Source organism: Mya arenaria, chromosome 11 (assembly GCF_026914265.1).
Source record: "Mya arenaria isolate MELC-2E11 chromosome 11, ASM2691426v1".
In the NCBI taxonomy this organism is placed as follows: domain Eukaryota; kingdom Metazoa; phylum Mollusca; class Bivalvia; order Myida; family Myidae; genus Mya; species Mya arenaria.
The window spans coordinates 46,220,289-46,244,745 of record NC_069132.1 but is presented as its reverse complement, the minus strand read 5'-3'; the positions used below and the strand labels follow the sequence as shown (position 1 = coordinate 46,244,745).

Below are 24,457 nucleotides of genomic sequence, written 5' to 3'. Positions count from 1 at the left end.
AAAAATGAACAGAACTTAATATGATGCTAGCATTCGCAACTTTTGTAAACACGTGTTGGAAAAAAACAACTCAAAATGACAAATTAGAGGAAAACACATGCACAATAAATTGTCATATTTCAGAAAGTTTTTGTTTTAAATCGGCTTGTGTTTGTGGTGAGCTAATGCGATGTTTTAAGCAAACCAAATTTAAATTAGCACTGATAATGGATAAATCGAAAAACAAATGTTTGAAAAGGGTAGAGTTCTAATCTGATCAAATATTTTCAAAATCTTGACAGCTATAAAGGCTGTGAATTCGAAATTTAAATTGCTGCCTTTATTAAATGTTGATTGAAAAGGAAATTTTCGAATACTGCGGAGAGAACAACTGAATGTATAAGTTTTTGGAGCGAAACAATGATTCTTAATCACAAAAAACATTTATATCAATAGGTGAAACTAAAAATCAAGTTAACCATGCACTATATAGAACCCAATATATTGTTGAATATAGTTAAAAATGAGCAATCGAATGAATGAATGAGTAAGCGTGCGAGCGAGCGAGCGAGCGAGCGAGCGAGCGAACGAACGAACGAACGAACGAACGAACGAACGAACGAACGAACGAACGAACGAACGAACGAACGAACGAACGAACGAACGAACGAACGAACGAACGAACGAACGAACGAACGAACGAACGAACGAACGAACGAACGAATGAATGAATGAATGAATGAAAAAATAAATGAATGAATGAATGAACGAATGAGTGAATAAATGAATGAATGAATGAACGAACGAACGAACGAACGAACGAACGAACGAACGAACGAACGAACGAATGAATGAATGAACAAATGAACGCACGAACGAGCGAGCGAACAAATGAACGCACGAATGTTAATTAACCCAAACTGCCGAAGATTAAAGCAAGTGAATAAATGTATTTATTTCTTCATTAGTTTTGCGTTTGCGTGTTGTGTTTCTACGACTGTCAATGGAATGTATAAAATTACAACAAGCCAGGGTTTGAGGCGGACTACCTTTAAACCATATCGGATATGTCACTAGCTGGCGTGATAACGCGGAGTCGAAAGGATAACTTTTATCAAAATTTTGCCATTCTGCTTGGAGATTTATGTATGTTGGCTTTGTTTGGACGCCAGCTATGTTTTCATTCGGATGTCCATTTTCACAAGTAAGTTAACCTTACTGCAAATAAATTTCTCTCGTGGTTATTTATAATAATTTGATAAATCACTTAAGCAGTTTGGCAGTTGGACTTTTAATAAGTATTGCAAAATATCCAACGACACATTTAGTTCGTAGTATATTTTATATGAAAAATGTAACAACGACTTCTAATGATCATTAGTCATATCGTATCATATTTTATATGAACCATTGCATGAACATTATTTTATTTGTTTGAAGCTAAACATCATCTTTATTAGTTTATCTCTACCGATCAAATCCTGGCAATAGAATATGTCTAAACCAAGAAGTCTATACACTATTGCATAATACAATTGTACATCTAAAATCGCATGAAAACGAATCAATTTGTAAAAGAATTATCTGTGATTTCAAATACTTTCCTTTCATTCATTCCCACCTTTCACATCCTACAATTCAACATAGCTGTAGTTGTTAATATCAGCTAAAATATTTTATCTAAATTGAACAAATATGGACAGAGTCCAACATTCTAATCAACATCGTAACTCCTCGGCCATCTACGACAACGTTTTTGATATTCTTAATAATTTAATTAAATCCCGTTTTGACAACTTCCGTGCAGTTACTCCCCTTACATTTAAAAACGCCACTTAATTATACACTATCTACATTTTTATTTCGGTGTTTGCTATTTTTGTTCTGTTTGCATTTTCCTTTCTTTATTCATGCAGTTCAGTATGCATATTAATATAATAGGAGAAATATTCAACTTCATTCAGTTTTGAATGATTGATTGATTGATTTTTATTCAGGTTAAAATAAATCGTACTTAAAGCAAAATGTATATATATACAGTTTTAGCATATGTTAAAAGCGAAAAATTTGACAATAAGTACTAAAAAAATAATACATTGATGCAGTATGTTTATATTATATTATTTATTCTCTTTCTGAAAATCAGAGGCATACTCATATGTTTTGACAAATGTATTAAACTAATTAAGGTTATCTGAAAACAAGCAGACAGATGGGTAACTTTACAGCTCCTCAGAGCTTCCGTATTATGGCTGAATATATTTTATGAAGAAAAACCCCACTCAATATAACAGTGTAAAACATACAATATACGTATGGCAGTGTACAGTGTAAAACATACGATATACGTATGGCAGTGTACAGTGTAAAACATGCAATATACGTATGGCAGTGTACAGTGTAAAACATACAATATACGTATGGCAGTGTATCAATGTTAGCTTTTAAATAGTGTTACATTGTACGTGATGATATATTATCCTCTCAATATCGGGAAAAACTTGTCCCAGTTTTCAAAATGATAGCATAATTTTATACATATATCTACTTAACTAGAATGAACGTACTTATATATTTCTTAATGACCATTTACGAAATATGAGTTTCATTTGGGACAAAAACGTGAATGTGCGGTTCTACTGGTGGATGAATCATACTGAATTGAAAACAGCAGATATGCAGTCGATATGCAAATTGTCAGTAATATAATACCTTGCCTGCATGTATTAACTGCAGTAGTATTATGCACGTTTGAATAAATTATTTTATTAGATCTTAATATAATATAATATTTAACCTGGAAGGAGGTTGTTTATGCACTAGATGCATAAGTGTGATTTACAAGCATTGTCTAGCTAGCAGGTGTTGTTTGCCGGATAGTCGTTGTTGATGTTGATGATGATGTCTAGTATTTAACTTTAACTGTCTCATAACATTATATCACCTCTAAGCTCCTGCATTAAATGCAGAATAACAAATAACATTTTGCATAAACAGCTGCATGAAATTCAACATATTCATCATTATAAATTTTATGAAATATCACGTTTCCGTCATCAAATGAGTAGGAATATAAACTGCTGTACTACTTCTGTTGTACTGTTGCTGTTGTTTTAAAAATATGACGATGTATAAAAGTCTGGTATTACATATCTACAGCAGGCAATAAAACAGTATTCCCTGGCTTCTTAGAGGAGTTTGATTGTAATTGGGCGCGTCATTGACCGTCCAAATATCCCAATTATTTCTCGGAGGATAGATAAATTAGCAAAACTAGAGAGATTACAAGACACATGCGTTGGATGAAGACCAGATATCTTGCATTGAAGATAACTAAAATAACAAATAGAGCGGTACATCTACCAAAGAAAATGCAATGTACATTCATTATACACATTGACTGACGTGAAGAAATAAAATACCTTATTTAAAATATGTGTTGTATCTCAACACGCCTAATTTTATTGATTTATGATTGAAATATGCTCAAAACACAGACAATTCTATGAGTATACATGTTACACGTATGAGCAGTACAATGTAGTGTGTATCTCTATACATAGTTATGGAAGCGTATATTGTACATACTGTTGATCATCATGTAATCTTGTCGATTTGTTTTATGCCGATTGAACAAGTTATTACAATACATGTTTGGCGAAGTTGTGTCGACTTGTTCACTTTTTAAATGGATATGACGACTTTTTATCGACATAACGAGTTGTTGAACATGATGATTTTTCGACCAAATTAGGTCAACATATCCAGTAATTGACTGGACAAGTGGGTTTTCTTTAGCAACGTCATTTTATAACTTGTCAGGTCGACATAAAACAAATCGACAAGACTACATGATCGCATGATCAGTATGAATGGTATACGCTTCCATACCTACAGACTGTTGTATACAATGAAAGCTCATTAATTAATCTACAGACAGATACCATCAGGAAAAGGACAGTACTTTTGCATCTTTAAAACAAAAGCCTTAGCATTCGAATTAAATGTCTTCGTTTAATTATAAACATATATTTAAGAACAAAGCTCTTTCTCATAAAAGGCAGATATTTTAACAAATATATTCAAGATATTTATCTAGACTAGACTGTTACCTTCTTGAACAAACGTTATGCTATTGATCAGCTTTAACTTCAGTTTAATCATATTTTATTGTTCTTTCAATAGAAAAAAGTACACTTCAAGACAGACAAATCATAAATACACATACAAACAGATCACGCAAAATACTAACATATTAATGTTACATATGAGTTCAACCGTTGGGCAGCGAGTTAGCGACACTAGCTTTGTAATGTCAATTTATACGATAAAACGTAACATAAAACGTATCATAGTTTTTAATACAGATTTAAAGTTGTTGCGTATTCATAAAAGATAATTGGTTGCCATAGAAAACATTTCACAAAAAAACTTTAAACTTTGAGCACGTCTGCTTCTCGAAGGGGAAACGTCTGTTGTCGCAACCTTTCTGTCGTTATCGTCAGCGTCGAGCAAAAACGTCAACCATAACCATAACAAAAATAACGCTCAAGATATTCAACTGAAACTTGGTACACATGTTGCCAGAATCAAAACGCACAAATTTAGCAACACACACAACTTCGGCTTCCATAATTGTTGACGGCTATGCCCCTTTTTCGACTGAAGAAAAAACAGAAACAGACAAGCGTTCTTGTTCGCTCCGCGGCGCTCTTGCTTAACTTGTGTCCAGACGAAAAAAAGAAAGTAAATAATGTTTCCCTTTGTCAGGAATGTCTGATAAATAGATGAGGTATAGATTAATAGATCTATGAGCTTCATTCAGTCCATAGGAGTGGGTCATTCAATGGCATTGGATGGGCAACAATCCATATATATGTTTTACAATTTTTAAGACGGATATATACTTCCATATTTATACAGTGTTCTTTAAGAACTGCCTTTAAGTCTATCTTGCCATCATTAAAGTGACACTTTTATATGAAACATGATTTTGCATGATAAACCTTCAGCTATTTATTAAATAATGCATTTATAAAAATTATTAATTACTGATAACAAGAGTGTGTATTCAATAGCTAAAAACGCAAAACTATTAAATGATTGGCGACTGCTTAAAGATTTATTAAATGTGATCTACTGCTTTCTCATAGGGTAGAAATACCTCGTTCTTGAAATTAAACTCGGTATCCTTTATTAGAACCATTGTTTTCGACATTGACTCAACTTTTTTGGTATATAAAAACAAAACTATTAATTGTGATAAATCTTATATGGGAGTAAGAGTGCACCTTTAATGTTACCAGACATCACTGTGTACTGTTATACGGGCGTATTAGGAGAAGCAATTTACACTTACGCCCGTAAGGAACATACTGTAGCGGAAGCAAAAGTCATTATTTTCAGAACATACTTCTTAATGATACAGAAATGGTAGACTTCCTGAATTTCTCGGATCTCAAACATGATGGTAGGCTGGAAGCTAATCAATTTCTCATTAATACCTCCATATTTTGTTATACTTAGTCTCCAATAATCGCCTTATTAAGAGGTAGTTGGCAGTATCTCCAGGAAGTTTCAAGTATCTATAGATGGGTTCTTGAGCAGTGTTTCCCCGTCAGCTTCCACACTGCCTCCAGGTAATGGAGACATGGTGGTGTCATCAATTGATTTTTCTACATTCTATTTATTCTCGCTATATTATTGTTTTTCGTTCATGAAACTTAAGCTATCAGCATTGTTTGTGAGGAAATCCGGAAGCTTTTATGACATTGTCCATAGAAAATTGCATACTGTGTGCAGACATTCTCCTGACAAATGAGACTTTTTACGTTTGAATAACCAAGTACAGTATGATCATTATTAAAATAGCACATATATTATGTACTAGTTCTTAAAAGTGTCTATAATCTATAATAGTTTTTATTTCTTCTCTTTTCAGATGAAATCTTAACCGGAAACAGACGACAACGATCAAAATGGAGTAAAGAACATTCAGAGTTGTAAATACTTTCAAAATATTGAAATAAGATAAAATAAACAGAAATGACAAGGCCTGGTACAGACCGATGTGCACGTGCATACACGATGCTATAAAATGAGTATACAAATCCCCAGCATCTGATATAGTGGCAGACGTGACCATACATTAAAACGCCGAAGACAGATGATTACGAGCTACGGAAATGTCTGTTTTATAGGATATAGAAGAACGAGGCAGATATCCAAAATGTCAAGTAACAGATGATCGAAATCCATTAATTTCTTTATCAAAATATTGCCGCCATTGCAAGAGGAGCGGAATTCTGAGACAAGCCATAAAAGCTACCGTAAACATGTTCTGGAAATTTAAACGGAGATTTCGGATTGGAATGTTAAGAAGTGGCTTTTATTACTGCTGTGTTGTTATATGCCTGATTCTTGTGATGAACTTGTTAGCTTTGAAATTAAACTTTGAAACAATAGAAGGGGAAAATTACATCGACGCGGGAGGAACGACATTGCCATCGGAGAGAAAATTACAAAATATCGACGTCCATTACCCTTTCTTTAATGACTTGAATCCAAACATGTTCGTGTCTCGTCAAGGATTACGTCATACTTACGAAAATAGATTAAGAAAACTACTAGAGATTATGGAGACAAATTTAGACAACTCCGCTGCAAAAATTGTCACAGAGAAGACGTTACCTTATGAAGCGTATTTTCCGGAACGCTTACTTTACTGTGATGACGTCATGAATATAACGGATATGACGTACATGGCTTCTGGCTGGACCAAGGCCGTATTCAAGGGGACATTTAAGGGACGTCAAGTGGCCGTGAAAACAGTTGACGTAAACGGCCAAGACGTCACAACGTGCAGAGACGCCGGACGATCCGAAACGGACTGTTACGTGAAGGCGGCGAAGAAAATCGTAAAGGAAATAGTTGTGCTTCAGGCCCTAGCAAATGACAACGTCTTAAAGGTATTATTGTGTGTATTATAATTATTACATATATATTCTAACATTCGAATTATAATGTCTTGTCTCCTTAAAATTTACACCGTTTCCGGAGCCTACCATTAATCAAAAGGTATCGATATCCAAAGATTGAATAAGAAATATGCAGCTAATTTAATTTTAGTTTTGATTCGTTTTCAGCAATAACATCATTACAAGTAAAACAGTACTTATACAGGCAATATATATGCTCATAAAACCATTCCCATGGAAAAAAATGTCCTGTAAAACTCCTCTTTAAGTAAATATTTCCGAGAAAATAATTCGTCTAGTATCGATCTGTCATCACCATGGCACGGTTATTCCGCTTATAGTATTATTTAACAATCGACAGGTGCTCGGATTCTGTCTCCCGCGCGATGCAGACGACAATCTCTACGTTGCCATGGTAACGGAATTAGGAGAATCCGTGGATTTAATAAAGTTACTACAGATGTCCTGGGAGGATAGACTTAGGGTGAGTGAAACTTGCATGGCTTTTCCGCTGTTGGGTCTACTTTCTGAATATGCAAACCTAATTCCTGGTATGTTTTCTATATTTTATATGTGGCAGTTTTGAATGTGCCTTTTTAGCAAGGTTTTCAGTGCGCCCGGAAGTCAAACTGGTGGTTTCCGCTCAATAACCTTATTTAGAATTGACCTACAGTGTTATATGGGCAAGGTCAAGGTCATTGTAACTAAAACATGAAGAATGTTTTCCGCTCAATCACTTTCGTTAGGTTTGACGTATAGTGAGGCAATTGGTATTACAGTGAGTTCACGTGGATTCCTACTGCGGGATTGTAATTGGGAAATTTGGGTCAAGGTCATTGTTACTAAAAAACAGAAAGAAACGCCTTCCGCTCCATTCCCTTAGTTACGACTGATGTTAGGTGACGACACTTGGCATGTGGCTAGTTTTCTAAATAGCTCTTTGTTATTTTCTCACAGCATTGTCAGCTTCGTCGTTGTTTGGCGAAACATTTTGGCAAAAACATCTTGCAGGGAAATTAAACCCTTCTTTTTTCAAAATGACATGACATAACGCATAACTAAAAAAGTTACATGACGTGCTACATGATCCTTTCACTCTTGGTAAAAAAAAATAGATTTAATAATTATAATGATATTTTTTTCTGAATTCGACGTGTGTTTGTTGTGTGTTTTTCAGTATTATGCCACTCTCGAGTCATAAACTAAGGGTGACAAAACTATGTTTTGGCAATTGCCATCCTTAACATCATTCTTAAATCGACTTTATCAAACGTTGAGGATTTTATATATATGTATATTTTGTCAGCATGGCACGACTTTTTATCTCGCTTACGTCCGCTCGCGTGCAGTAAACAATAACACAGGAAATACGGCGTTTCATGAGAAATACCTTTTAATTTAGCCGAGGAAAAAAGCTATGGAATTCAAAACATCGACATGAAAAATGCGAGAAGTCAAAATGTTTTCTTTGTAAAAAGGAGGGAGAGATTTTGACTGTAATTAAGATTAATGCCAGCTGTCGCTGTAACGTATTTTTATCCCGAAATGTACGATAACTCGTGCGATTGAGCCAAGTCAGAGAAAAGCTTGCCTTGTTTAAGAATGTTAAATGAAATAATTGGCAACTATTGTCGAATAATTTATGTACTTTCACCAGATAGAAGCTGTGGGTTTTTTTTCGTCTGAAAAATAATAAAAGTATACGCCTTAGCCCCCCATCCTTCGGTGGTCGGTATTCAGGGACTTTTTAAGGAGTGCTTTAAGGAGTACTTGATGCTCGAGGTTGTGGTATGCGGTACGCAGAAACCTAACACTTGCCATTATTTGGGGTAGTTTGGTCGGGGTCAGGTGTGTGTGGGGCCGTAAAAAATATAATTTCTATACTAAAGTTTGTATGTCACGTTTGAACGTTTTGTTACAAATACCAATGCCATGTTTGAGTGTTATTTGCACAAACTCTCTTTTCAAATGAGATCAGATGATGCAGATTTTATTTCCTTTAAGTCATACCGAGAACATGCATTTGGCTCTATATCTGACAGAAATATTGAAGAACAATGATCGACATGGAACAACATTTTGCGTGACCATCAACTTTTGACGTTCAATCTTTAAAACAATATTTGTATATTGCAAATGCATGAATTCCTCCCTACAGTATTATGCGAGTTAGATCTTACTTATAATTTCCAGAATTCCCCTTTGACTGTTCACGATATCTCGTGCAGTTTGACATCTCCACGTCAGGCAGGAGGCGCGGAAATGTTCCCGCTGTATGCTCTCTGCTGGCCACATAAATCACTGATAAAACAAACAGCTCTACTAATATTTCACTTCTTCGATTTTTTTATGAAATTTGTAGACAAACATATTGCTTGTAAAAAGCAAATAATTACTATGGGTACCATCATTGAAAAATAAAAGATGCAACATCAAAGTGGTCATCGTCAGCAACAACAACAACACGTATAGACTGATATCCCAAAGTTTTAATTTGTGTGGTTCATTTTAGAACCTTCTGTATTTTAGTGTAGCTAGGTACCCAAGTGCTATGTAATAAACAGAATTACTGCTGCAATGATGGTTCTAGTGTCAAAATCAGAAATTCTACAACTCAGCCTCATTTTAAATAAGATTTGTATTGTTATAAATACTTGCGTTTTAATGTGTTGACACATTCGTAGACCGGGCGATACAGCAGTCCAATTTAATAAAGGCAAATGTTTATTTCAAAGACGACGAGACATAGCTCTGAACAAATAAAACTTGATTTGAATGGTCTTACGCGCCTAGTGCATCAAATTGGTGTTACAGTATATCATTGTACCAGTAATACATTTATATTGTTTCTGTGAAAATTGGTGGAAATTACAACAACCGCCACACATCAGAAATGTACAAAAATATATATGACATAAGCCATTAGATTCGCGAACCTAGAACGGTAATGGCTAATGACACGTGAATTCGGCTCGTGTTTTCCGTGCACCCAGATGCCGCTTGTTATCGCTTGATTTAAACCAGATCTAGCCTCAACCAAAGTCTTAATCACGGTAACTCCAAACAAAACAAGCATTTTTTCCAGTTTTTTAGATGTTATATGCAATTCGTTTTCGAAACTTCGAAATCCTCTATCAATATATAACTTTAAACTTGACGAAATCCGTGGCGTTATTATATATAAACTATACACACAGGCTGTTGTAAAATACCATAATTGCGATGAGGGAGTGATAATTGTCACAATGGCCGTTCCATGTATGAACGTGCGTCTGTCCGTCCAGACTGAACCTTGTCCCGGCTGTATCTTGAACAAGCATAATAGGATTTAAAAACAAACCCATACACTTGCTATGAATGTTCACCATGGTGAGGTGACGTGTCGTATACAAGACCCAAGTCTGTACCTCAAAGGTTAAGGTAACGCTAATAGGTCAAAGGTTTAATGAATCTTGTCCGGGCTGTATCTTGAACATGCATTATTTGAATTGGGAGTGATAGCTGGCAAAAAAAATTCAAACAGTGAAAAATATCAAACTGTTAATTCACTGTTTGAAATGCCAAGGCTATTAAAAGAATGGATATACAATTTCAATTTTTGTTCAATAAATTTTATTTTTGAGATACTTATATTACCCGCATAAGTCTAGTTTTGATTTTTTATTAAAAGAGACTTGTATGCCTTATTTTGACGTCGACACTCCATTTTTTATTCAAAAGAGTCATTTTAGCTTAACTTAAAAAAGAACACTGTTATTACTGAATTTCTTTGTTAAAATGTTGACATATTTAGACAAATTTAAATGGAGATATGTAATATTTATCAGTATTTAGTAGGGATGGCAACGAGTAGTAAAATTGGTACTCGAGTACTCGGACAATCTTTCGATCGAGTACTCGGGTACTCGATTACTCGGAAAAAAATGAATTTGTTTTCTGGAAAGACAAGATCGTATATACATGTATCGTTCATGGCATATATTGAGCGTTGGTCGTATTATTGGTCATTTTCATCTTTAAATTAGACTTTCATTATGTACTTTAACAGAAAATTAAATGGAAAACAACTACTGTTTCATGCTTTTAATTTTGTCTTTTTCATTTCACTTTCATGATTTTATATATACGTATGCACTCAATCAGAATTACAATGAACGAAAATTAATAGCATACATAAAAATAATGAACTGTATTATTGTTGTTTACCTCATTAATATTCATAATTCTTGATTTAAGATATCAACCAATCAATTGTGATAATCATTGCAAAAATAGTTAAAATACGCCCATTAAGAATTCAATGCTCGTAACGATCGTTACTCGTTCGCTCGTTAGCGTCCATTGTTTGGTGAAAGGTCTCTAATTGGTAAACAATAGAATTGTGTAGGTGAAAGTTCCGCTATCATGACTTCGCTTTTCGACATCAGTGCTTATTGGAAATAGGGGCCCTTTGTTGACAGTTTGCAACTCTCAACTAATTTATTAAGGTCAATTGTGTACACAGCGGGGATTAGAGGGACCGTAAATTGTCCTCTTGGCAACTAACCAGATCTGTTACTTCGTCTGTAAATCGTGTATTTTGTGATTTTTAATAGATTTTTTTCCGAGTGCTCGAGTAGTGATTTAGTACTCGAGTATTCGGACGTTCGATCAAGTACTCGAGTACTATGGTACTCGTTGCCATCCCTAGTATTTAGCTATCTCCCCAATCCTTACGATGATTAAACTAACTTTCAAAAAACGGTGAATGACGTCAGTTAAACTTGTTAATGGCCGCCTCCAACAAGATAACTTCGCCAAATGTCATCTGATCACTGGCAAATTCAGTTTGTAAATATATACAGTTCACTTGAAGGTTTAAATAATATTTCCTTAACTCGCAACTAAACAAAACCAGACATCGTCCGCGGCCTGAGTGCAGTTTTGGTCCAATTAACGCCCGGTAAATCTGCAACGAAGATTTCTCGCAAAATCATACATATCCCGTTGAGTTAAAACGTCATAAATGATTTAATTGGTTGAAAATGAGAGAGAAAATATGCTTTCTAGCACAAATGAAGAGGCAGTTGTTCTCTCTAAAAAGGTAATTTTGTTGGGGAGGAGAGGCAGCAATGACTGACCATGCACTAACTAAGTAAGACCTACCAGTTTTTAAAATTCATATAGGGAGTATTTTTTTTCTTTTAACACTTGCAAGCGTACAAAAGAACTTGACATTACAATGACGACTGGGAAGGGCTGAAGCTCATGTTGTTAAAACGCATATCCCAACGTATTTGTTATTTTTGTGTGATTTGTTTGCATGCATAATTTTTTGCGTATGTGCGTGCGTGTGAGTGTGTGTGCGTGCGTGCGTGTGCGTGCGTGCGTGTCCCCAAAGGAAGGCATATTGTAATAGAAAAGTCCGTCATTCCTTCCGTCGGTCCGTCTGTCCACACGGTTTCCCGCAGATGAACCCTATTGATTTTAAGGTCAGTGTGTCTAAGGTCAAGGTCGTGGTGACCTTAAGCTGAAATCCGTTTTTGGTCAATAACTGAAAAACGCTTAAGCACAGGGACCTCAAACTTAGAAGTCAGGTTTTTCATGACCAGCAGAAGAATCCTATTAAATTTGAGGTCAATGGGTCAAAGGTCATGGTCGTGTTGACCTCAAGCGCTGAATATCTATTTTTGATCAATAACTGAAGAACGCTCCAGCTCTGAGACCTCAACTTTGGTTGGCAGGTTGGCCATGACAAGCAGGAGAACCCAATTGCCTTTGAGGGCAGTGTGGCAAAGGTCAAGGTCATAGTGACCTTAAGCTAGAAATCTGCGGTTTCAGATTATTTTATGATCAGTTAATGGTTTGTTACTTTTAATGAGTAATTTACAATACTAGTATTTTACATTTTAGCAATATCATGTTATAGAACATTCATTTTTCAACTCTGGTGTGTTCCCTTAAGAACCCCATGTGTTCAAGAGTAAACAGCATGGCGTTCTTCCAAAATTTGTTTTTGACATGTCCAATGTTGACGGTGTTTGGAGATAGCGTATCTTGTACATGTTAAACTATATACTCCATGTATACAGGGGCGGAGTCAGAATTAAACGTTTGAGGGAGTGCAAATTATGAGCGTTAGAACCGAAATTTATTTGGTTTAAAATGTTGGCAGGGGGGTTAGGTTACTCCCCTTGGATATGTTTTTTAACAATTTCTAGTAAAAAACGATGCATATTGGGCGTAATTTATTACTTTTTCTTCTTTATGAAATGAAAAGTAAAATTGGACGATTTTAGAAGAGGGTGGTGGGGGGGGGGGGGGGTCCTGGATCCGCTAGTGGTATATCAGTGGTGAATGCGATCGGAAATTGTATCAAGTTTTCCTGAATAATGGTGTTCTAAATGTCACCATTTTGTATTTTGGCACATAAATAATTGATAAAAACACAAATGCTAGCACATTGTTTGGTTAACTTTATTAAATAAATTGAAGCCGGGTTGTGAAATTAAGCTTGCTGATTCAGTGAAAAATTTGGTTTTGAAGAGCAAACAATGAATTGTTCATACTAAAAAATAAGAGTTTGGGAAATTGCGTTGTGGGAAAATCCTGGAAGTTTTGGAATTAATTTTGAAACTAAAATTGGGAAAATATAAGTTTTTTGTTATGATAATTGTGCATTAAAATGAATATTTTTGATACAGTTAAATTTCATTCAAAATTATTAATCATTTAATCAAGACTTAAAATATTGTATCATATAGTCTAAGAGACCATTTTTTTCATAATTATCTGATTGATAAGACTGGCTAAGATTATGTAATTTTATTAAATATAGATCCCTGTTGGGGAAAGTTTTTATACAATACAAAAAAGACAAACAATTACACACCGTGACACATGTTGGCTTTTGGTTAAAGTTTTAGTTCAAGTTGGGATTTTGCTCAGGATATTTATATGATCTTAAATATAAATTGTGAGCCTTTATTGACTTATACATATTTACAAACTTCATTGGTTGGTAGGAAAGGGAACTAATGGTTATCTGTCCAACGAGGCCATCCGGGGGAATTGTCAGGTTTCTGTGACATCTCTTGTTTTGTGTGTTTGCTTGTTGTTTTTGTTGTTTATTTTTGGGTGTGGGGGTGGGGACGGGGCTTTCACGAAGGCATTGGGATCGTACATCTGCAACTACTTTTAAAGCTTACATGCTGTAAAGGTTTGAAAATAAATTTCAAATCATTTCCTTTTTTCAATAAATATTGCTTTTGTGGGTTCTGCATAGTTTTGTTTTCTAAACGAAATTGCCGGCGAATAGACCACATTGAAAATAACTTGCTGAGAAGCAAAAAATAACCTTGCTATTACACTAGAGACCTTTAGAATCATTTCCGATCAATTAGTGTCACATTGACAAAATGTTTTGTTGTCTTCGCTGTGGGATATTAGGCTATTTGTCGCTGAAATCATTAGTGACTCCCCAGCTAAAATAGCTTATTGTTGAGACTAAAAAATTGTTTTCACAGCGATTCACAGCAAATCTTTATAACGGAAACTTACTGATAAAAGTTCGGTTTTCGGGGCGTGTTTGAGGTGTGTGTTTTTAAAAGCGAAGACTTAAATGAGAGACTTGTGAACATCTTTGTGACACGGCATATTGAGACGCACTATTCAACTCATTTAAATGCTGGATTCGGGATAGAAAACATTCTTTTTGCGTTCATGAATGGTTAAACCCTAAAATGCTTTGAAAATTTTCTTCAACTTACTCAATTCATCTTTTATAAATGCAGATGTGCAGCACATGTAGGTGTAACATTCAGACATTATCTTATCCGCTCATCAAAGTTTTTTTCCTGCAAAAATCAGCCTACTTGTGGCAGGGCCCGGGTTTTTAACTTAACTTTAACGGTCTTTTAACATGATTAAGTTGATTTTAAATTTGATTATTTTTTAGCAAAAAAACTGAAACCAGTTTTTACAACATTATCCTTATCACGTTCGTGGGCACGGTTTGACGCCAGGGCTTGGTCCTTGTGTCGTTGGGGAGACCGGGGTATCCGGAGGGAACCCACTTTGTCCGGCCTGATTACCGCCAACACATTTTCAGTTTCTTCAAAAATATGCCAGAAGAGTGACAACAGATGTAATAGAAAAAAACATGTAACAGTATATTGCTATTTGATGGTGTTTTTAGGAGTTTCAACGTAGTCTATAGGACGAAGTTAGGGGCGGCTACAGGATTTGAAGGAGTGCACTTTGGGACGAAACCTAGGACATGTAGTCCCTCCCCTAAGAACCGACAAATATAGTTTGTAAACGGCATTGGGAGTCCCCCATCCCCATAGAATAGTTTGGATTATTTCAGTAAAAAATGTCGCCTGGGTGGGCCCACCCCAGCCCCTGACCCAATTGGATATATGTTTCCAGGGGTCCTGTCGATAACATCTCTGTCTACAGATTCAGGGGTATTGAGTTTGAATCCTGCTGCCGGCGGTATCTTAATTCTCTCTTTGTTATTTTCGAACTTTTTTTATTTCTAACCGTCATACCTAAAAAAAAGTTTCTCATTATTTCCAGAAATATTTTGCATTTAATTATAACATTATTGCAGCTTTTATGGGACTTTAACAAATCACATTATTATATATAGAATTAGAAGCCGATTCCCCATGTTGTCAGCCGTCAATCAGTCTGTGTTTACTGGGGGTGTAACGTTGTAAAGTGACCCCCATAGAATAATGACCCCCCGGTCATTATTTTATATAAAATAATGACCCCCGGTCATTATTTTATATAAAATATTGACCGGGGGGTCATTATATTATGACTGGGGGGTCATTATATTATGACTCCTCACACGTAGAAAAATGACCCCTCACGTAGAAATGTGACCCCCTATAGAATAAGGACCCCCCCCCAATCCAAACCTTGACCTAACCTATCTAAGGTACACTTGCACAACATAATTATCTTCATCCATAGACATCGGAGGAGAGATGGCACCCGTCCGTGCATGCGTCCATACTGCACGTTTTTTTTTGACCGCAGTTAGATGGAATTGATCCAAGCTTCAGGGATTACCACTACCGATGCCTATTTGTGTGGAAAGAAAAAATGGTTAAAGTCTCCGACCGAGAATCACTTGCCCCTCACCGTTGTGAGTTCGACGCCTACCAGGGTCGTGTATGGGTGACAGGCATACAAACTGTGCGCTGCTCAGTTTATCATTTAAAACATAGGCGATGGACTGCATAGGAACGTTCCATCAACAAAATACGCAACTACTTGTTGTAATTTACGGCCTGTTTGAATATCAACAATCAAAAATATTTATAATCACAGAACTAGCTAGTTTTCAGGGGGCGAGGGTGGCTGGATTTCAATCTAGTATCGTTGGACTTCTTACCAGAACTCGTCTAATCCTGATCTGATGTAACATACTTCGATAGCTTCCTCGCCTAAGAATCGAATCTGTGCAACTGGATTAGGAGTCAACTATATAAACCTCTCTGCGATTGAAATTAAATAATTATTAATTATACAAGCAGAATCACTGTAAGTGCACTGTAAGTGACAAGTGTTTGTTAGTGATTTGAATCATTTTCGTAGTCATCAAAGTTGTATAGTGATTAAACGTCCCACACAGATTAATGGAACTAGCAATGATGAATGACTTAAAAATATTATCCCTTTTTTCTTTTCATGACCATTCGAAAAGTGGTTTTAGAAATCATTTAGCACAAAAAGGATAAGCAATTCATGCAAAAGATCTGAGTTACAGGTTAATTACAGCAACCTCTTATTATCATAAATGTTCTTTCTTCCCCAGGACTGTGTACCATTGGAACAACCTACCACTTACTGTTGCCCTCCTCCCTACCCCTGAGCAGTTCAGTGCAGCTATATTTAAGAAATGAACGCCTTCTCGCGTCGGTTCACGATTATATGAATACAACAAGTCTCGTGCATAGTTCGTAAACCCCGAAGGGGTTTACGTTAACTATGCACGCTACTTGTTGTATTCATATACCCGTTGAACTATAGCGAGAAGGCGTTCATTTCTTATATTTATATTATCATTTATATTATTTCTACTTATATCAAAAGAATAATAGTCGATTTATTGGATTATCTTCTAAGAAAATCGATTGCATCTTATTAACACGACGATCGCGTCCGTTATTCGGAAGAGCGGTGGCCAGCCCATATGACGTCACGGAGACTTGTTTATTTCGTATGTGCCAATCAGATTGCGTGACGAAATATCTCGCTCATTTTTTGAAGGAATTTAACATTAACTTGAGATATATTTTAACCTTAATTAGAAGACGTGTCGCGCACACCACCCAGATCCGCTCGTCAAAGGTCAAGGTCACACTTGGAGTCGGCGCAAAATCCGTGTCCGGAGCATAACTTCTATATGGATGGAGGGATTTTAATATAATTTGGCATAAATGTTCTCCATGGCAAGGCGGTGTGTCGCGCGAAAAAATTATGTCTCTGTGGCAAAGGTCAAGGTCACACTTAGAGGTCAAATGTCAAATAACAAGTTCAAGGTTACATAGACCTTAAAACTGAAAACGGTTTCCGCTCAATAACTTAATTATTGTTCAACCTTCAGCTGCCAAACCTGATAGGATGATCACCCATATTGAGTAAATGACCCCTATTGTTTTTGGGGTCACAATATCAAAGGTCAAGGTCATTATCATTCTTTCATCTTCACAAATGTCCATTATGAATCTTTCTGTGAAAATTTAAACCTACAAAGCGGGCTCGACATCTGCCCGTGGGCATGCAGAATGTATTTCTAGTTAACCCTTTTAAACATTCTTTTAAATCTTTTTAAACTACTCTTTAAACCTTCTTGCGATTTTGACGCGCAACCATGTCTACGTCCCCGGGGGTGTTTGACATTACCGGAAGACAGACAGACAGACGGACGGACGGACAAACGGACAGACGGACGGACATACTTCTAATTTTGACCTAATATGACTCAGTTTTAAACTCACTCGAATTAACTAGCATTCTGACCAAATTTTATAAAGATTCATATAAAAATGTGGCCTCTAGAGTGTTTTTACTTTTGTGTGAATATAGATACGGGTCTTGGTAGCATTATCGTTGAATTTGCTAGATCTGATTTTATCACATGACATCGCTTGTTTTTCATGTAATATAATCATTACGAATTTCTTTATATTTAACACGTGTAATATAACTTTGACGTGACTCATTTCCGCCAATACATTCCATATAGAAAAAAGGCGTGAAAAGCGTGCGTACTCATAGCGTTAAAAAGGGTTTATTTTATATGTTTTATTTTTATGCCCCCTTTTGAAAAAAGTGGGGTATATTGTTTTGCACATGTCGGTCGGTCGGTCGGTCGGTCGGTCGGTCGGTCTGTCGGTCGGTCGGTAGGAATACCAAATGGTTTCCGATCAATAACTTGAGAACGCTTTGACCGAGGGACCTCATACTTGGTATGTGTATTGGTCATCACCAGCAGATGAACCCTATTGATTTTGAGGTCAGTGGGTCAAAGGTCAAGGTCAGTGTGACCTTTACATGAAAAACGGTTTCCGATCAATAACTTGAGAACGCTTTGACCCAGGAACCTCATACTTGGTAGGTGTATTGGTCATGACCAGCAGATGAACCCTATTGATTTTGAGGTCAGTGGGTCAAAGGTCAAGGTCAGTGTGACCTTAACATGAAAAACGGTTTCCGATCAATAACTTGAGAACGCTTTGACCCAGGGACCTCATACTAGGTAGGCTTATTGGTCATGACCAGCAGATGAACCCTATTGATTTTGAGGTCAGTGGGTCAAAGGTCAAGGTCAGTGTGACCTTTACATGAAAAACGGTTTCCGATCAATAACTTGAGAACGCTTTGACCCAGGAACCTCATACTTGGTAGGTGTATTGGTCATGACCAGCAGATGAACCCTATTGATTTTGAGGTCAAAGGTCAAGGTCAGTGTGACCTTAACATGAAAAACGGTTTCCGATCAATAACTTGAGAACGCTTTGACCCAGGGACCTCATACTAGGTAGGCTTATTGGTCATGACCAGCAGATGAACCCTATTGATTTTGAGGTCAGTGGGTCAAAGGTCAAGGTCAGTGTGACCTTTACATGAAAAACGGTTTCCGATCAATAACTTGAGAACGCTTTGACCCAGGGACCTCATACTTGGTAGGTGTATTGGTCATGACCAGCAGATGAACCCTATTGATTTTGAGGTCAGTGGGTCAAAGGTCAAGGTCAGTGTGACCTTAACATGAAAAACGGTTTCCGATCAATAACTTGAGAACGCTTTGACCCAGGGACCTCATACTAGGTAGGCTTATTGGTCATGACCAGCAGATGAACCCTATTGATTTTGAGGTCAGTGGGTCAAAGGTCAAGGTCAGTGTGACTGTAAGCTGAAAAAAGGTTTTCTGATTGTCCATATTTTTTTAATGCATGCACAGATGATTGGGATTGATGTATAAATGTTTGTATAGAAATGATTTTCTTTTATGTTACTATTTTAGTTGGGCATTTATTTGCCTTCTTAAGTTATCATAAGTAGATGACCTGCCTCATATGCATCCAATGACAAATCAGCTGTCATTTCAGTCCATGCATATTTCATTCAATTGTCCAAATATTTCTGGCAACTTGGCGCTCAGGGGGCATAATGTTTGACAAACATCTCTTGTTATGTTTTAAGTCATGTGATAAAACGAATCTCACATTCGTTGTCAAAAAATATAATATTTTATTAAACTCGTTCAAGAAAATGTTATAAAGCTCGCCCGAGGCTCGCTATGTAACATTTTCTTGAGCTCGTTTAATAAAATCTTATATCATATGACAACTCATGTGAGATCCTATATATCCGTGGTTCGGGAGTGTTGTTCGGTATATAATAAGGACAATTTCATAAACGAAAGGACTTTTTATTTAAAACTGTATGGAATATAGAGGCGAATCCAACAAAACGTCCCAGGGTGTTGACCTGTGCTTTGGTAAAACTACATGTCACATATGTTTATATCTTAAGCTATTATTTTAGTTAGTAAATCACACAAGGTATATTTAGCACGCATTGTTATGCTCATCAGATGCAATATGTTAAACCAAATTTAGCATAAATTGTATCGTTCTCCACTGAGTTGTTGATTTATTCTTGCACGTGTCACTTATCAATTAAGTATGTTTTCGACATCGCTCCAGTCACATACTATATTGAAAATATTTGCATCCACCTCGTCAGATAACCCACGCAGCCCTTCTACATTGTAAGGCGTGTTAGTAAAAGCCTTCACATATACAGTCTTTACACTTTTGTCAAGTTTTAATAGCAAGGCTTCGTCTGCGTAACAATTCACTAAAGCAGCATCTAATATGTCATCACTTATAAGGGCGTGGTATCTTTCTGGAATGTGGTTCCGAATTCGTTTGTATGGCTTTCTTGAGAACTCTTCGCCATCTACCTCTAGCACCGGGACAAAATGGTCGCTGGAATTCTGAATGTACACTGCTCGACCCCTTAAATTACCACCAATGAGGCCTAACGGTTTGTATTCTAACCAACGCCACTGTTCCTTACTGCCATACTGTGAATAAACATACACAACGCTTCTGGTGAGAGTTGCAAAAGCAAATATCTCCACTTCTGTTCCCCAAGTGTTTTCGGAGGCCATCATTGACGTGTCTAGATATCTGGAAACCGAATCACGTGTAATGCCTTTCATTAGAGTTTCGTTTTCTTTCATGAAGTCAACAATCGCTTGCCTTATCAAGCTATGGTGTGTTTGTACGCCAAAAACTAAATAACTGAATGTTCTAAACAAACAATTGCCATCCCCACGCATGTTTACAGTTTTAGTAGGTTTGGCGTCTCGTCGTATATATTTGTCTGGACCGGATGCATACGTGTTTTTGACTGCCGACTTAAATACACTCGAGATTTGTTCCTGCCATTCTTGATTAGATGGTCTGAATTGAAATGGTTGGGGTTCTTGATTAGTAGATTCTGTAGAATTGGTAGGTTGTGTTGCAACATCTTCTCGCGATACTCTTCTCTTTTTTGGAGGGAGATTGCAGTCGTCAGATTTATCGTTTCTTTTTGCAGGTCTTTCAAACGCTTTCTCGTTTGCTTGGGTTCCTGTTTCTTTGTTTATTAGACTGTGGTCATCTTTTGGACCTTCAGTTGGTCGCTTTTCTGTGTTATCTGTAGCAGCATCGTCATTACTCTGCCTATAGCGATTCAGTCTGTTCCCACTTACACTTGTTTTCATTCCTTCTAGGAAATAAGTGCCTTTTCCAGTTACTTTTGTTATTTTGAATGGTCCTTTCCATTTTAGACCCAATTTCCCTCCTTTTCTCGTCAATTTTCTGGTGTTATGAAGAAGGACTTGGTCGCCGACTTCAAAACCTGCTGTATCGTCTTTAGGTAGTGAAGAATCGTAATATTTCTTCTGCTTCGATTGTGCCGTTTTAATATTGGACGATGCTTCTTTTCTGTTGCACGACAGTTTAATGAACGAGTCTATTCTTTCCTTTAGTGACAATTCAGAGTCTTGGTTATCATCCGATTGCATTGCTAAGTCTAGTTCTATTGGTAAGCGTGCGTGCCTTCCAAACACAAGATAGAATGGTGTTTGTTTCGTCGACTCATGTTTAGACGTTCTATAGGCAAACAGTACGTATGGTAACTTAATGTCCCAATTTTTCTGCGACAAATCTACACTGTGCACAAGCATATCGCACAAAGTCCTGTTAAATCTTTCAGTATGTCCTCCTGTTTGTGGGTGATATGCTGATGCAATTCTATGTTCTATCCCAAACTGCTTGCAAAACTTTTCATTCAAGTCGTTGCAGAATTCTCTCCCCTGATCCGTTATTAATACGCTGGGGCAACCATGTGTCGTGACAAACTTTGTGAATACTGATAGTACAGTTTCAGATGACTTGTCTGGAATCCCTTCTGCCTCTACCCATTTTGTCAAATATTCTGTTATAACGACAATGTACTTGTTTCCTGAAATGTATAAATGTAAGCATTTTACAATACTTATTTTAATCAACGATGCATTGTCAAAGACAATACTAGTATATCCCCAGCCGATAGATGTTTCTTTTCAAGTTTGAGTTTGCATAGAAACTAGAATTTCATTCTGCATGTCTACGGGCCAGCATCGCAGTTTTAAGATGTTGCATAAAAATTCCCTCATGCATATAGGATATCCTCTAGAAAAGCACTTCTAATGACCTCTGTTATCTTTACCTTTAACTGGAGACCTGGTTGATGCGTGCGACACTAGATCTCATGGTAGTTAACATTTGTGTGAAGTTATAGTAAAAAAAATCTCTTCATGCAGTTACCAGATATGCCCTGCACAAGCATTTATCAGTGATCTCTAAGAAGACCTTTACCTTTGACCCATAAACCCAGTTCATGCGCGCAGAACTAGAACTCATGGAGGTGATCACTTGTGTGAAGTTTTTACAGAAATTCCTCCATTTTCATTCAAATTGGAGTTATGGTCCGTAAAAATCAGGACGGACACATGCACGCACATATAGCGAACATCAAAACCTGGCGACTAAGGGTCGAGTTCACCGAAGGTGGGCTCGACAAAAATGGAAGGAAAATAAAAAAGCACTACTCTGTTTCTTAATAATATCTTTCTCAAGTTTACAGTTGATATGTTCTATACAAACTACTTTAAGAAAAAAATCCCCCATTCATTTCGCTTGAAAATTGCAAATTGCTAGTCAAATGCTATAACTCTTAAAAAAAATAATTGAAATCTGGCCAATAGTCTTCAAGAAATAGCCCGGAAACAAAATTTGGACGGACGGACAGACGGGACAGACGGACGGAGGGCAATCCTATCTCGGTTACACCGGTAGGGGAGTTCCATAAAAAAATTCAATGTACTTTTGGAGATATAGTGGAATCCAGTTAGGTTAAAGATGTGTTGAATGTTTTTTAAAGCAGACAGACAGACGGACGCAAAAACGAAAAAAATAAATAAATAAAAAGACGTGCATAATCTCCATATTGCCCTTTATCACTATTCCAAGTTTCATGAATTTTTTTTAAGTATTTTGAAGATATCGCGGGATCCAGATTTTCGGACGGACGGACGGACAGACGGACGGACGGACAGACTGACGGAGGGCATTCCTATAGTCCTCGTAGGGGACTAATAAGCCTGATCATATTTGACTGACAGGTCATAAACAGCTGGTACATTGACATATCAGCTGGCAACCGTCGACGGCGTTTAAGTTACAGAACTATCAAAATTTAATTTAATAAACTATGGTTTTCCCGTAAAAATACAGAACTATCAAAATTTAATTTAATAAACTATGGTTTTCCCGTAAAAATACGACATATATTTACAGTGCTTAAAAAGAAATGCAGTTGCTTTCGCACATGGCCCTGTTTCACATGGGCGGTCGCTTTGCTTGTAACTAATCGTAAACTGCGTAAAATCTATTTCAGTTTACCACCACTCAACAGGTGCATTACCGATACGTCTCTACCGCTCCAGTAACTAAAAATCTCAAGTTAAACTGACTACAATGTATTACAACGTTTCAAATGAGTACGGTGGTACAGAGGTGAAATACCCAGTAGGTTGTTTTCCACCATCATTTAGCATTAACTTCACCGTCAAACCACGTGAAGACTGGACATGGTGATTTTATCAATATAAGTATATTGTAACTTAGCAAACTGATCCTTATAGAAATATGAGTCGCATCATTACTTTTATGCATAATAGTGACTAAAAATGAGCAGTGCAACCGTTGGTACTATGTGAAGGGCGTTTTCTATGTGTAGGGGAGATGTAAAATTATGACCCCCAGTCACAGTTTATGACCGGGGGCACAATATTATGACTCTGCCTCACACAGAAAATAACCCTCATATAGTGGTTTGTGTGAGACTCATTTTCCTATGTGTGGAGGAGTCGTAATATTATGACCCCCGGTCACAGTATTATGACCCCCCGGTCATAGTATTATGACCCCCGGTCACAGTATTATGACCCCCGGTCATAGTATTATGACCCCCGGTCATAGTATTATGACCCCCAGTCATAGTATTATTACGGGGGTCATAACATTATTATGCCCTGTGGTGCCGCATAGCGGTGTTGCCGCATAAAGGTGGTCGGACTCGTTTATGCGGTGATTTTCAACGCATATAGAGGGTGACCACCTTTATGCGGCGACATGCCACGCATAAAACAACTAGATATGTGTCCATAGGACACTGGTGCACCCCTACATGATGCTTAGTAACATGTTATATCATTTGATCTTTAGCGCATATTAAGTTTGTCTTAAAAAGGTTGTTGTGCTCAAGCATGAAGAAAACTAATAAATAAATAGCAAAGTTTTAGTCACTTTTGGGAAATTTCAAACTTTAAAGTCCCATAAGGCTTTTATTTTTATGTTAAAAATGGGTTTAACATTTGTCTAAATAGGGAATGTCAACAA

The 24,457-nt window shown here is 36.8% G+C and overlaps 1 protein-coding gene across 3 annotated transcripts in view; it reads left to right on the top strand.

The window, feature by feature from the left end:
• Nucleotides 1-24,457, top strand: part of LOC128209199 (extracellular tyrosine-protein kinase PKDCC-like) — a 39,458-nt gene that overhangs the window by 4,391 nt on the left and 10,610 nt on the right. For 2 of the 3 annotated variants that reach the window (XM_052913130.1, XM_052913128.1), the window contains exons 2-3: nucleotides 5,921-6,947; nucleotides 7,318-7,440. In XM_052913130.1, coding sequence (XP_052769090.1) covers nucleotides 6,315-6,947; nucleotides 7,318-7,440 — 756 coding nt within the window. In that variant the 5' untranslated portion in view covers nucleotides 5,921-6,314. Of the gene's footprint in view, nucleotides 1-1,048; nucleotides 1,184-5,920; nucleotides 6,948-7,317; nucleotides 7,441-24,457 lie in introns of those variants that run through there. The other variant, XM_052913129.1, reaches the window with a different exon arrangement.